We start from the raw sequence: 15,345 nt of genomic DNA, 5'->3' as shown, positions 1-15,345 counted from the left end.
GAAAAGGTGTAGAATTTTAACATGCATAGAAAGTATGTGCACAAGTCAAAGCAAACAAAAAAAAGCCACTTCTGTCCTAAAAAGACAATATTATATGACAAAAAGGCAGGGAAGTTTGAGAACACAGCATCATGCTTCCTGCAGAGATAGAGTTTTGCCTGCGTCATAGGGCCGATCAGGGATGGCATAGGGAACTTGTGTGTGGAGCCTGAGGAGGTAGGGGAAGCCCTAAATGAGTCTTGTGCTTCTGTCTTTACGAAAGAAACCAACTTTGTAGTGAATGAAACGTTTGAAGAGCAGGTGTGCATGCTGGAATGGATAGAGATAGACGAAGCTGATGTGCTGAAAATTTTGTCAAACATTAAGATTGACAAGTCGCCAGGCCCGGATCAGATTTGTCCTCGGCTGCTTTGGGAAGCGAGGAATGCAATTGCTTCGCCACTTGCGAAGATCTTTGCATCCTCGCTCTCCACTGGAGTCGTACCTGAGGACTGGAGAGAGGCAAATGTAATTCGTCTCTTCAAGAAAGGAAATAGGGAAATCCCTGGCAATTATAGACCAGTAAGTCTCACGTCTGTCGTCTGCAAGTTGTTGGAAAGGATTCTGAGGGATAAGATTTATGACCATCTGGAAGAGCATGGCTTGATCAAATACAGTCAACACGGCTTTGTGAGGGGTAGGTCATGCCTTACAAACCTTATCGAGGTTTTGAGGATGTGACTAGAAAAGTTGATGAGGGTCGAGCTGTGGATGTGGTGTATATGGACTTCAGTGAGGCATTTGATAAGGTTCCCCATGGTAGGCTCATTCAGAAGGTCAGGAGGAATGGGATACAGGGGAACTTAGCTGCTTGGATACAGAATTGGCTGGCCAACAGAAGACAGCGAGTGGTAGTAGAAGGAAAAGATTCTGCCTGGAAGTCAGTGGTGAGTGGAGTTCCACAGGGCTCTGTCCTTGGGCCTCTACTGTTTGTAATTTTTATTAATGACTTGGACGAGGGAATTGAAGGATGGGTCAGCAAGTTTGCAGACGACACAAAGGTCGGAGGTGTCGTTGACAGTGTAGAGGGCTGCTGCAGGCTGCAGCGGGACATTGACAGGATGCAGAGATGGGCTGAGAGGTGGCAGATGGAGTTCAACCTTGATAAATGCGAGGTGATGCATTTTGGAAGGTCGAATTTGAAAGCTGAGTACAGGATTAAGGACAGGATTCTTGGCAGCGTGGGGGAACAGAGGGATCTTGGTGTGCAGATACATAGATCCCTTAAAATGGCCACCCAAGTGGACAGGGTTGTTAAGAAAGCATATGGTGTTTTGGCTTTCACTAACAGGGGGATTGAGTTGAAGAGTCGTGAGATCTTGTTGCAGCTCTGTAAAACTTTGGTTAGACCGCACTTGGAATACTGCGTCCAGTTCTGGGCGCCCTATTATAGGAAAGATGTGGATGCTTTGGAGAGGGTTCAGAGGTGGTTTACCAGGATGCTGCCTGGACTGGAGGGCTTATCTTATGAAGAGAGGTTGACTGAGCTCGGTCTCTTTTCATTGGAGAAAAGGAGGAGGAGAGGGGACCTAATTGAGATATACAAGATAATGAGAGGCATAGATAGAGTTGATAGCCAGAGACTATTTCCCAGGGCAGAAATGGCTAGCACGAGGGGTCATAGTTTTAAGCTGGTTGGTGGAAAGTAGAGAGGGGATGTCAGAGGCAGGTTCTTTACGCAGAGAGTTGTGAGAGCATGGAATGCGTTGCCAGCAGCAGTTGTGGAAGCAAGGTCATTGGGGTCATTTAAGAGACTGCTGGACATGTATATGGTCACAGAAATTTGAGGGTGCATACATGAGGATCAATGGTCGGCACAACATTGTGGGCTGATGGGCCTTTTCTGTGCTGTACTGTTCTATGTTCTATGTTCTAACTGTGGGCACTGTAAATCAGCAACAAAAGCAGAAGTTGCTGGAAAAGCTCAGCAGGTCTGGCAGCATCAGTGAAGACTGAGATCTGAGGAAGGGTCACAGGACGCGAAACATTAACTCTGACATTGTCTATGTCATAGTGAGTTATGTCTATTGCTTCAGCAAAATCCAACCAACTCTGAATGAAAATCAATGCTTAAGAAATATCCAAAACATCCGCTGTCCCCGTTGTGGCTTCCTCCACATTGGGGAAACGATGCAGAGGCTTGGGGACCACTTTTCAGAACACCTCCGCTCAGTTTGCAATAAACAACTGCACCTCCCAGTCACGAACCATTTCAACTCCCCCTCCCATTCCTGAGAGGAAATGTCCAACCTGGACCTCCTGCAGTGCCATAATGACGCCACCCGAAGGTTGCAGGAACAGCAACTCATATTCTGCTTGGGAACCCTGCAGCCCAATGGTATCAGTGTGGATTTCACAAGCTTCCAAATCTCCTGTCCTCCCACTGCATCCCAAAACCAGCCCAGCTCGTCCCTGCCTCCCTAACCTATTCTTCCTCTCACCCATCCCCCCTCCCACCTCATGCCGCACCCCTATTACCCCTCATCCCGCTCCCTTGACCTGTCCGGCCTCCCCAGACTGACCTATCCCCTCCCTGCCTCCCTACCCATACTCTCCTCTCCACCTATCTTCTCCTCCATCCATCTTCCATCCGCCTCCCCCTCTCTCCCTATTTATTCCAGAACCCGCACCCCCTCCCCATTTTCTGAAGAAGGTTCTCGGCCCGAAACGTCAGCTTTTGTGCTCCTGAGATGCTGCTTGGCCTGCTGTCTTCATCCAGTTCCACACGGTGTTATCTCGCGTTCTCCAGCATCTGCAGTTCCCATTATCTCTCCAAAACAAAGGCTGCTGTCTTTCAAAACCCAATCTCAGATTTTGCAGATAGTCCTTACCCTGAAAAAATACCAAATATGTATAAACAGGAAAACTGGAGGTGAAACCATTCAAAAAATTTTCATTGGCACAACAAATGTTCCAACTGTAAAAGCAGGTTAAGCACCTGTATATAAGGAAACTTTAAACAGACACTTGCAGCCAACAAGTGTGAGAAATTTCCATTTCTTGCTGGATTACCAATTTTGCTGTTGGGAAAATAGGCCTCGGCTTAGCAATGTAAATTCAAACAAGATAGCCCCCTCTCAGAACTCAACACTCAGTCGTAGAGTTCTGTTTTCACAGGTTGGCGTATAATAGCATCAAGCACAATACACCAAATCTTCTTTGGTACCTTTTCCTTCCATAAAACTGCTTTTAGTAGATGCACACAGAAATCATTTCATACACGTTGAACAGTTGGTAAGTTCAAGAGGCCAGTTCCAGCACTTCGACTTGCATCTGCTTCATCATCAAAACAGAACAAAATAAAGACCCACTCTTTCTAAGTCACATTTTCCATTTTTAGTGACGAGGTGAAGTGCAAGAACTGCTCACTTGATGTTAAAATCTCCTAAATATGTACCTATATATTTCAATTCTGTGAAATATGTGGAATGAGTTCGAGAGAAGGATTAATTTTCTTGTGCTGGGAGAGAGCTGGGACAGATAAAATAGGTTGAATGGCCTCCTCCCATGCTAAAAATGTCCATAACTGTTCTTGGCCCTGCGAAATTGAAGTGGCCATCCTTTCATTATGACTGTGAGACGCAGCATGTTACGATAGATGGTACAATGAAGAAATCCTTTGTTATTAATGAATTTTTCAGCACTAGGCATTCTTCCCAAGTCAAATGTTCGATATGTACCTGTTGCACTGACTTGGTTCCAAACAGTTATAACGTGGAGGAGCTGGTGTTGGACTAGGATAGACAAAGTCAGAGCTCACATGACATCAGGTTATAATCTGACAGGTTTATTTGAAATCACACAAGCTTTGGGAGTGCAGTCCCTTCATCAGGTGCGGTCAGGGAGGTAAACACACAGACACACAATTGATAAGCAGACAGATCAAAACATCATACAACTGGTGTGAGTGGAGTGTCAGATAATAAGTCTTCATCCAGGATGTTTGTTTGTTTGCAGATATTTTGTTGAAGAAACACACAACTTGTCGTTACAGTCAGTGTGGTATCTTATAAATTCTTGCTTTTGAAATAAAGGTTAAAACTCTAAGACAGATTCTGAACACAAGCCTCGAAACTACAAGTCAGAGTCTGACCTGAGATGCCACCTTTTGTACATTCCTGTTGCGCTGCCTGATTATCATGACAACACAGCACTGACATGGACTTTAGAAACGCTTTACTTGCCTCTAACACTCTTGGTCACCTGTATAGAGTTATTATCTGACACTCCACTCACGCCAATTCTATGATCTTTTGATCTCTCTGCTTATAAGCTGTGTCTCTCTGTGGTCACCTCACGAACTGCACCTGATGAAGGGGCTGCACTCCAAAAGCTTGTGTGATTTCAAATGAACCTGTTGGACTATAAGCTGGTGTCATGTGACTTCTGACTTCAAACACTTACAGAATGTGTCTTCAATCCTACCGTGACTTGACAATAAGTCAACTTCTTAAAATTTATAAAATGAGAATGTCAAGTGAAGTATGTCTAACCTTGAGCGTTTAAAAAAGGAAATATTACAACCACAGTCCAGTCAGACAGTAAAGACAGAAGGAATGATTGAATCGACTGTGTCTGACACCACACAATTAATCCCCCTGATGGAAGAAAGGTTGGCTGCGTTCTCTTTCTTCAGGAACGTCCAGCTAATACCACCTTACTACTGCTTGTTTTATTCATCTCATGTTCCATCTAATTCCTTGCAGTCTTGGTCAAACCTTCATGTAATTTATTCAAATTTTCAAAGAAATAAATTTAACTTTATATTCCACAATTTTAACATCTCCTTTTAAGGTTTGAACAGTTCAGTTCGTACAGTGCACATCTTGTGTTATTAACTGGAGAACATGGTGGAAAAATCAAGATATATTGACAAGTAAACAAATGGCTAACTTCTGTTTCCTTGTCAGTAATGCCTTTTGAACAGAACATTAAGTTGCGCAACTATGTAGAGATAACAATTTAAAACTGGGAAGACCACTTTGTGGTCCCCACACCAATCTCTATTCACTACCTACTGATTGCATTACTCCGCCTTGGCAACAATGTAATATTACGCTTGTCTCAGCACAACCTTGGCATCTTGTTTATCCCATGATGAACGTCCGACCACACATTCATGCAATCCCTAAAGCTGTCTCTTTACATCTTTTCAATTCTGCCTACCTGTCTCTTGTCTTGGCTCATTAGCAGTGAAACCTTCATCTGGAACTACTTCACTTCTGGACCTGACAATTCCAATGCATTCCCTGTTGGAGTCCCACATTTGCCCATTGAAAACTTGACGTCGTCTAAAACTCCACTGCCCGAGTCTCACCTTGAACCAAATCCTCTTCTCTGTACTTTCTACCTGACTGCTACTATTAACAGTAATTTTATTAAATTCTCATTTTTGTTTACAAATCGTTCCTTGGCTATGCCTATCGCTATTTTCGTAATCTCCACCAGTCCAACTATACTTCAGGATATCTGCACTCGTCTAATTATGTCCTCTTGCCCACTCTTGATTTTAAACGGCCCACTACTAGTTGCCAAACATTTAATTGTGTCGGCTTCAAACCCAAGAAGAGACTTCCTACACCTTCAGCGAGCAAACTCACATCCCGAACCTCAACCCGAGCAACAAATCTTCTCAAAACTCGCTAACTTCCTACACCTCTTAGCCTCTGTACGTTTTCTCTTTTAAGGCACTTTTTAAAACAATCCTCTTTCATCAAGCTCTTGACCGTCAGAACTAACAACTTAATAAGGCTCAGTTGTATTCTGGGATTGTGAATACTCCTTTCAGACGCCTTCAAAGTTTCCCTCCATTAAAGAGATTTTATAAGTGGTTCAAGTCATTGCCAAGCAGAGGGGGACGAATTGGGGAGTTACTTCAAAGAGCTATGATATGCCAAACGACCTCCTTCCACACTGGCCAACTCTGATTCTACAAAAACAAAAATGATTTTCAGACTTGGGAAGATCCCTCAAAAATGTCACATCTAACCAGCTTATGGGCAGAGTCGAGCTGCTGAGATGATAGACCAGGATTTAGGGGTACCAGGAGTGATAATATGCTGAACACAATCAAATTTTGAGGTTGTAGAATGATGTGGTCTTCATCATTTTTGACACTTGGACCATTTTCCTTCCTTTCCACAGAACAAGTCAAATAGCGGCAGCACAATGTTGCATGGCCGCTCAAGCCTGCTCCACCGTCGATGATGATTGTGGCTGGTCTTCCACATCAATTAAACTTTTGCTCATATCTCATCCTCTTCTCAAAACATCGATCTATTCACGTGTAGTATCCCTCTCGCTAACTTCATGAGAATTCATTCCAATCACTGAACTCCTAACGCTGACCCACCCCAGGTCAAAAAATTCAGCTGAGATCAGGAACTGATCTCGCCTGTATGGCTGAGCTGGCTTTTAAAAAGTTTGCCGGTGAGAGAGTCCCAGTGAGAAACATTCATTAAAAAAAAAATTGCATGGATTGCTCTCCAATCCTAACCTCACCATCAAAGAAGAACCCAACCCTCCTTCCACTGACCCCTTCACCCGCTTCCAACACAAGTCCTCCTCCTGGACACCACCCCCAGGCCTCCTACCCTCCCTCGACCTCTTCATCTCCAACTGCCGTCGAGACATTAACCGCCTCAACCTCTCCACCCCTCTCACCCACTCCAACCTCTCCCCCGCAGAACGGGCAGCCCTCCGCTCCCTCCGCTCCAACCCCAACCTCACCATCAAACCCGCAGACAAGGGTGGCGCAGTGGTAGTATGGCGTACTGACCTCTACATCGCCGAGGCCAGACGCCAACTCTCCGACACCACCTCCTACCGCCTCCTCGATCATGACCCCACACCCGAGCACCAAACCATCATCTCCAACACCATTCATGACCTCATCACCTCAGGGGACCTCCCACCCACAGCCTCCAACCTCATTGTTCCCCAACCCCGCACAGCCCGTTTCTATCTCCTTCCCAAAATCCACAAACCTGCCTGCCCTGGTCGACCCATCGTCTCAGCCTGCTCCTGCCCCACCGAACTCATCTCCACCTATCTGGACTCCATTTTCTCCCCTTTGGTCCAGGTACTCCCCACCTATGTCCGTGACACCACCCACGCCCTCCACCTCCTCCAGGACTTCCAATTCCCTGGCCCCCAACACCTCATATTCACCATGGACGTCCAGTCCCTGTACACCTGCATTCCGCATGGAGATGGCCTCAAGGCCCTCCGCTTCTTCCTGTCCCGCAGGCCCGACCAGGCCCCCTCCACCGACACTCTCATCCGCCTAGCGGAACTCGTCCTCACACTCAACAACTTCTCTTTTGACTCCTCCCACTTCCTACAGACTAAGGGGGTGGCCATGGGCACCCGCATGGGCCCCAGCTATGCCTGCCTCTTTGTAGGTTACGTGGAACAGTCCATCTTCCGCACCTACACAGGCCCCAAACCCCACCTCTTCCTCCGGTACATTGATGACTGTATCGGCGCCGCCTCTTGCTCCCCAGAGGAGCTCGAACAGTTCATCCACTTCACCAACACCTTCCACCCCAACCTTCAGTTCACCTGGGCCATCTCCAGCACATCCCTCACCTTCCTGGACCTCTCAGTCTCCATCTCAGGCAACCAGCTTGTAACTGATGTCCATTTCAAGCCCACCGACTCCCACAGCTACCTAGAATACACCTCCTCCCACCCACCCTCCTGCAAAAACTCCATCCCCTATTCCCAATTCCTCCGCCTCCGCCGCATCTGCTCCCACGATAAGACATTCCACTCCCGCACATCCCAGATGTCCAAGTTCTTTAAGGACCGCAACTTCCCCCCCACGGTGATTGAGAACGCCCTTGACCGCGTCTCCCGCATTTCCCGCGACACATCCCTCACACCCCGCCCCCGCCACAACCGCCCCAAGAGGATCCCCCTCGTTCTCACACACCACCCTACCAACCTCCGGATACAACGCATTATCCTCCGACACTTCCGCCATTTACAATCCGACCCCACCACCCAAGACATTTTTCCATCCCCACCCCTGTCTGCTTTCCGGAGAGACCACTCTCTCCGTGACTCCCTTGTTCGCTCCACACTGCCCTCCAACCCCACCACACCCGGCACCTTCCCCTGCAACCGCAGGAAATGCTACACTTGTCCCCACACCTCCTCCCTCACCCCCATCCCAGGCCCCAAGATGACATTCCACATTAAGCAGAGGTTCACCTGCACATCTGCCAATGTGGTATACTGCATCCACTGTACCCGGTGCGGCTTTCTCTACATTGGGGAAACCAAGCGGAGGCTTGGGGACCGCTTTGCAGAACACCTCCGCTCAGTTCGCAACAAACAACTGCACCTCCCAGTCGCAAACCATTTCCACTCCCCCTCCCATTCTCTTGATGACATGTCCATCATGGGCCTCCTGCACTGCCACAATGATGCCACCCGAAGGTTGCAGGAACAGCAACTCATATTCCGCCTGGGAACCCTGCAGCCATATGGTATCAATGTGGACTTCACCAGTTTCAAAATCTCCCCTTCCCCCACTGCATCCCTAAACCAGCCCAGTTCATCCCCTCCCCCCACTGCACCACACAACCAGCCCAGCTCTTCCCCCCCACCCACTGCATCCCAAAACCAGTCCAACCTGTCTCTGCCTCCCTAACCGGTTCTTCCTCTCACCCATCCCTTCCTCCCACCCCCAGCCGCACCCCCAGCTACCTACTAACCTCATCCCACCTCCTTGACCTGTCCGTCTTCCCTGGACTGACCTATCCCCTCCCTACCTCCCCACCTACACCCTCTCCACCTATCTTCTTTGCTCTCCATCTTCGGTCCGCCTCCCCCTCTCTCCCTATTTATTCCAGTTCCCTCCCCCCATCCCCCTCTCTGAAGAAGGGTCTAGGCCCGAAACGTCAGCTTTTGTGCTCCTGAGATGCTGCTTGGCCTGCTGTGTTCATCCAGCCTCACATTTTATTATCTTGGAATCTCCAGCATCTGCAGTTCCCATTATCTCTATTCAAATTCAGTTGGTTTGTGATGCAGAGTGATGCCCTGCAGAGAGGGCTCAATTGCCATACCAGTGAGCTGACCACAAAGGGTCTTCGCCTCAACCGCTCTACTTGACTGAGGCGTGGTGATCTTCAGGTTAAATCATAACCAGTTGTCTCTCTCTAAGGAGTCGCCAAATGGCGTGCTAAGACTTTACCTTTAACCCTGATAACATGGCAACAAGCAGATAACTCAGCTGATGTCACTGACTAATAGAATCCTCAATTATACTGATATTCATGTTGTGATATCATCAGAAGGCATGCTCAACTAACTTTTAATTTGCAAATTCAGTTAACAACCATTCAATCAATATTACTGAATACTCATATTACTGATCGTCTCGATACAACATTCTGGTTACATCTGTTCATAAGTGAAGTGTAATGTAATTGCACTTACTGTGGTTTTATCAATGTGATCCTGCAATGAGTCAATAAGCAGGTCACCCACAGGTTGCCAATCAGTGTGGACCCCCTCAGCTGTTATCACATGAGCCTCAAGATCATCCAGCGCTTTCTGCAGTTCTTGAAGTTTCTCCAACGCCTTTTCCACCTGTTTCTGCCAGTTGCTCGCACGGGTTTTCAATTGCTCCCAATTTTCCTTCACTTCTGTTGACTGTTTGCGGACAGCTTTGGCAATTCTCTGGGCTCTCTCTTCCGGGGTAGGTTCTGGAAATATGAAGTGCAAATAATTTATCAACTGTTCATGATTTTGATCGATAGATTTTCTTTCTAAACCCCTTTCCTTTCAAAGGTCTCTCTGGACTTTCTCCTGAAATTGGGATATATAAGACTGAAGCACATCAATGATAAATTCTGTAATTAGCTAGCAGGTCGTGGAGCCATGAACAGAGAATCACAGAGAACCAATACAAAGCCAAATAAAATTCCGCAGATATTTGAAATTTGTCACTACCAAGGAAGCTTTAAAAAAGGAAAAGGATTAGTGACTAAATGGGTACAATTCTCAACAAAAGATTTGAAAAATCCTTTCAGTGTATCTTTCGTAGCTATGAGACAAACATCTAACACAAACCAACTTTCATCTTTCAGGACTGGCAAGTTAGAATGATAAACCCAAAGTCTACCCTGCATAGTTCGCTCTAGAACTCACTTAATGAGGTTGTTAAGAGATGTAGAGATAACAAAGTGTGCAGCTGGATGAACACAGCAGGCCAAGCAGCATCTGAGGAGCACAAAAGCTGACATGTTGGGCCGAGACCTTTCATCAGAAAAGGGGGAGGGGGAGAGAGTTCTGAAATAAATAGTGAGAGAGGGGGAGGCGGATCAAAGATGGATAGAGGAGAAGATAGGTGGAGAGGAGACAGACAAGTTAAAGAGGTGGGGATGGAGCCAGCAGAGGTGAATGTAGGTGGGGAGGTAGGGAGGGGAGAGGTCAGTCCGGGGAGGACGAACAGGTCTCCGGGGCGGGAAGACGTTAGGAGGCAGGAAATGGGGGTGGGGTTTGAGGTGGCAGGATGGGATAGGTGGGCTGGTTTTGGGATGCGGGAAGGGGAGGGGTGATTTTGAAGCTTGTGAAGTCCACATTGATACCATGGAGTGCAGGGTTCCCAAGCGCAATATGAGGTGCTGCTCCTGCAACATTCAGGTGGCATCGTTGTGGCACTGCAGGAGGCCCAGGATGGACATGTTACCTGAGGATTGGTAGGGAGAGTCGAAACAGTTCACGACTGGGAGGTGCAGTTCTTTAGTGCAAACTGAGCACAGGCGAAGCGGTCCCCAAACCTGTTTGGTTTCCCCGATGTAGAGGGGGCCACAATGGCAACAGTGGATACAGTCTACCACATTAGCAGATGTGCAGGTAAACATCTGTTTGCTGAGGAAATTCTTCCTGGGGCCTGGGATGGGGGGGAGGTATCGGGACCAGTGAATTTTAAACGTTTTGATGACAACATTTATGGATATGCAGGGAAAAGTGCTGGGTGTCGGGAGTGCTAGAGGGGAGTGTGGAGCGGATAAGGGGGTCACCTAAGGGTGGTGGGAAAAACGTCTTTGGTGGTGGGGTCGGATTGCGGATGGCAGAAGGGTCGGAGGACGACGCATTGAATCCAGATGTTGGTGGGGTGGTACGTGAGGGCGACGAGGACACTGTTTTGGTAGTTATTATGGGGTGCGGGTGAGAGGGATGAGTTGTGGGAAACGCGGGTGACACGGTCGAGGGTGTTTTTGACCACTGAGGAGGGGGAAGTTCCGGTCCTCGAACAACCCTCAACAGTTTCTCTTTCAATTCCTCCCACTTCCTACAGACAAAGAGGGTGGCCAGGGTAGCCAAATGGGCCCAAGCTATGCCTGCCTCTTTGCAGGTTACATGGAACGCTCCCTCTTCCGTACCTACACTGGCCCTCAACCCCACCTCTTCCTCCGTTACATTGATGACTGTATCGGCACCGCCTCGTGTTCCCACAAGGGGCTCGAACAGTTCATCCACTTCACCAACACCTTCCTCCCCAACTTGAAGTTAACCTGGACAATCTCTGATACCTCTCTCTCCTACCTGGACCACTCTATTTCCAACCACTGAGAAACAAATATCCATTTCAACTCCACAAATTCCCACAGCTACCAAGATTACACCTCCTCTCACCATATTCCTGCAACAATTCATCCCCTATTCCCCATTCCTTTGCCTCTGCATCTGCACTCCCAGGATGAGGTATTCTATTCCAGTATATCTCAGATGTCCTCATTTTTCAAAGACCACAACTTCCACCGCTCTGTGGTTGATAACGCCCTCGACCGTGTCTCCAGAATTTCCTGCAACAAATCTCTCTCACCCCACCCCGCAACAACAACCAAAACAAAGTCTCCCTCGTCCTAACGTACCACCCCACCAACCTCCGGATACAACGCAGCATCCTTCGAAACTTTCAGATTCTCTGGGAGGCTACGGAGGAGGTGGCGGAGCCTTTGGCCTTGATCTTTGAATCCTCATTGTCTACAGGTTTAGTACCAGAAGGCTGGAGGGTTGCAAATGTTGTGCCCTTGTTCAAAGAGGGCAGTAGAGATGACCCAGGTAATTATAAACCCAGTGAGCCTTCCGTCTGTTGCAGGAAAAGTTTTGGAAAGGATTATAAGAGAGAGGATTTATAGTCATCGAGCAAGCACCAATTTGATGGGAGATAGTCGACATGGATTTGTCAAGGGCAGGTCGTGTCTCACAAGCCTCATTGAGTAATTTTGGAAGGTGACCAAGCATGTGGATGAGGGTCGGGCAGTTGACGTGGTGGACATGGACTTCAGTGAAGCCTTCGATAAGGTTCCACATGGTAGGCTATTGGAGAAAACATGGAGACATGGGATTGAGGGAGATTTAGCAGGTTGGATGAGAAACTGGCTTTGGCGAAGGAGGCAACCAGTGGTGGTTGATAGAAAATATTCAGCCTGGAGTCTGGTGACTTCTGGTTTGTCTCAAGGATCTGTTTTGGGACCACTGCTGTTTGTCATTTTTATAAATGACTTGGACGGAGGCATTGGTAGATCGGTTAGTAAGTTTGCAGATGACACTCAAGTCGGTGGAGTGGTGGACAATGTGGAAGAATGTTGCAGGTGACAGGTAGACTTGGATGAACTGCAGAATTGGGCAGAAAGGTGGCAGATGGAGTTCAATGCGGATAAATGTGAGGTGATTCACTTTGGGATGAATAATAGGAAGGCAGAATATTGGGTCAATGGAAAGATTCTTGGTAGTGATGCTGTGCAGAGGGTGTCGATCTATGTCGATCCCTGAAAATTGCCATCCAGGTTGATAGTGCTGTGAAGGCGGCTTCCGGTGTTTTAGGTTTTATTGGCAGTGGGATTGAGATCCAGAGCAACTGTCCAAAAAACTGGTGCGGTCTCATTTGGAATATTGCGTACAGTTCTGGTCGCCCCATTACAGGAAGGATGTGGAAGCATTGGAAAAGGTGCAGAGGAGATGTTGCCTGGTCCGGAGTGAAGAAAGGCTGAGGGACTTGGGTCTGTACTCATTGGAGAGAAGGTGGTTCAGAGGGGATTTAATAGAGACATACAAGATGATCAGTGGATGAGACAGGGTGGACAGTGTGGGTCTTTTTCCGAGGATGATGACGTCAGCTTGTATTCGGGGGCACAGCTTAACAGTGAGGGATAATAGATTTGAGATAGATATCAGAGGCAGGTTCTTTACTCAGAGAGTGGTAAGGATGTGGAACCCCCTGCCTGACAATGCAGTTAGCTCAGCCACATTCGGGGCATTTCAACAGTCCTCGGATAAGCATATGGATGATAATGGGATCGTGTAGGGGGATGGGCTTAGATTAGTTCACTGGTCCATCCACATCATCGCAATGAGCAAAAAAGCACACCGTTGTCTCTACTTCACAGGAGGCTAAGGCAATTGCGTGTGCCCACAAGGGCAACTTTCATTGATGTACCACAGAAAGCATCCTATCTGGATGCATATCACAGCACGGTTCCTCTCGCAAAACAATCCCTAATTATTATGGCTCCTGCCTTTCTTCTTCCAGGCAGAATTGGTTCTGCTTTGTCATAACTAATTTGGGAGAAAATCCACGCTCAGTCTAAGTTAATTCTTCCAACAATTCAGATACCATGGAATACTGAGCAATGAGTTGGTGTGTGAGAAAAAGAGAGAGAGAGAGAGAGAGAGAGAGAGGGAGAGGGAGAGAGAGAGAGAGAGAGAGAGAGCCAGAGAGGTTGGGGGGTGGGGGAGGAAGAGAGAGCGCGCGAGAAGACAGCGCGAGAGAGAGAGACAGCGCGAGAGAGAGAGAGACAGCGCGAGAGAGAGAGAGACAGCGCGAGAGAGAGAGAGAGCGCGAGAGAGAGAGACAGCGCGAGAGAGAGAGCAACAGAGAGAGAGAGCAACAGAGAGAGAGCGCGAGACAGAGAGAGAGAGAGCGAGACAGAGAGAGAGAGAGAGCGAGACAGAGAGATGGGCGATGAGGGAGAGAGGGAGAGACAGACAGACAGAATAGGTGACAGAATGTGAGTGTGTGAGCGCCTGCATCAGACACTGAGAGAGATGTTGCTGAGGTGGAGATAGTTGAGAGTGTCGATCACCAACAATCTCTCCTGGTCCACCCAGATCGTCGCAATGGGCAAAAAAGCACACCAAATGTCTCTCTTTCCCCAGCAGGCTAAGGTAATTTGGAGTGTCCGCAAGGTCAACTTTCATTCATGTACCAGAGAAAGCATCCTATCTGGATGCATGTCACAGCATGGTTTGGCAACTGCTCTTCCTAAGATCACAAGAAACTGCAGAGTCATGAACACAGCATAGTCCATCATGCAAACCAGCCTTCCATTCGTTGATTCCACCTCTACTTCCCGCTGCCTCGGGAAAGAAACTGACATAATCAAAGGCCCTTCTCACCCGCCAATTACACTCTCTTCTCCCTTTTTCTGAAGGGAAGATGTAAAAAAAGTTTGTATACATGCGTGAAAAGATTCAAGAACAGCTTCTTCACTGCTGTTATTGGACATCTGAATAGGACACTGAAAAGCTTAAATCTAATTTTGATCTTGCTCTCTGTGCATCTTCTCTGTAGCTGTCACTATGTTCCGTTTCACTCATGCGCCTTGTTTGATATCACCTGTCTATACTGCATGCAGAAGAAAACTTTTCACTGTACCTGGGCACATGTGACAATTATGACTCAAATCAAGATAATAAAATGTGAGGCTGGATGAACACAGCAGGCCAAGCAGCATCTCAGGAGCACAAAAGCTGACGTTTCGGGCCAAGACCCTTCATCAGAGATGCTGCTTGGCCTGCTGTGTTCATCCAGCCTCACATTTTATTATCTTGGATTCTCCAGCATCTGCAGCTCCCATTATCTCTGACTCAAATCAAATTGACTGTGTGCAAGAGAGAGGTGAGCATATGATTGTGCTCAAGAGTGCAAAGACAGTGCATGAAAGTGCGTGTGTGCGCACGACAGAATGTGTGTGCCAGTGACTGTGCTTGAGAGTGTGTGAAAGGGAGTTAGCACAAGAAGGGAGTGTTACAGCATGCATGAGGGAGTGAGTGTGTCTGTAAGTGTGAGTGAGCTTGACAGCAAGTGAATTTGCAAACCTAAGTGTGTGAGGGAGAGATTTGTGGTAGTATGTGTGTACTTGAGAGTGAGAGCATTGGCAAAAGATCCTGCAACAGTGCATGCAAGTGTGCCACAGAATGTGTGCAAGACCGTGTACGACTGTGTGACGGTATGGAGTATGAATGAGTGAGAATGTGACAAGAGTGTGTTCGTGAGAGACTGTG

General features: G+C 47.6%; 1 protein-coding gene across 6 annotated transcripts in view; it reads right to left on the bottom strand.

Moving 5' to 3' along the window:
- LOC132207864 (utrophin-like) overlaps positions 1-15,345 on the bottom strand; it is a 200,034-nt gene that overhangs the window by 161,350 nt on the left and 23,339 nt on the right. For 4 of the 6 annotated variants that reach the window (XM_059643701.1, XM_059643702.1, XM_059643703.1 and 1 more), the window contains one exon: positions 9,487-9,755. Coding sequence is in view for 2 of the 6 variants with exons in the window: in XM_059643708.1 (XP_059499691.1) it covers positions 2,710-2,871; positions 9,487-9,755 (431 nt within the window). In the remaining 4 variants the exon portion in view is untranslated. Of the gene's footprint in view, positions 1-1,212; positions 2,872-9,486; positions 9,756-15,345 lie in introns of those variants that run through there. The other 2 variants (XM_059643708.1, XM_059643707.1) reach the window with 1 other exon arrangement.

Source organism: Stegostoma tigrinum, unplaced genomic scaffold (genome assembly GCF_030684315.1).
Source record: "Stegostoma tigrinum isolate sSteTig4 unplaced genomic scaffold, sSteTig4.hap1 scaffold_182, whole genome shotgun sequence".
Taxonomy (NCBI): Eukaryota; Metazoa; Chordata; class Chondrichthyes; order Orectolobiformes; family Stegostomatidae; genus Stegostoma; species Stegostoma tigrinum.
The sequence above is the reverse complement of the archived record's forward strand: the minus strand, read 5'-3'. Positions and strand labels throughout refer to the sequence as shown.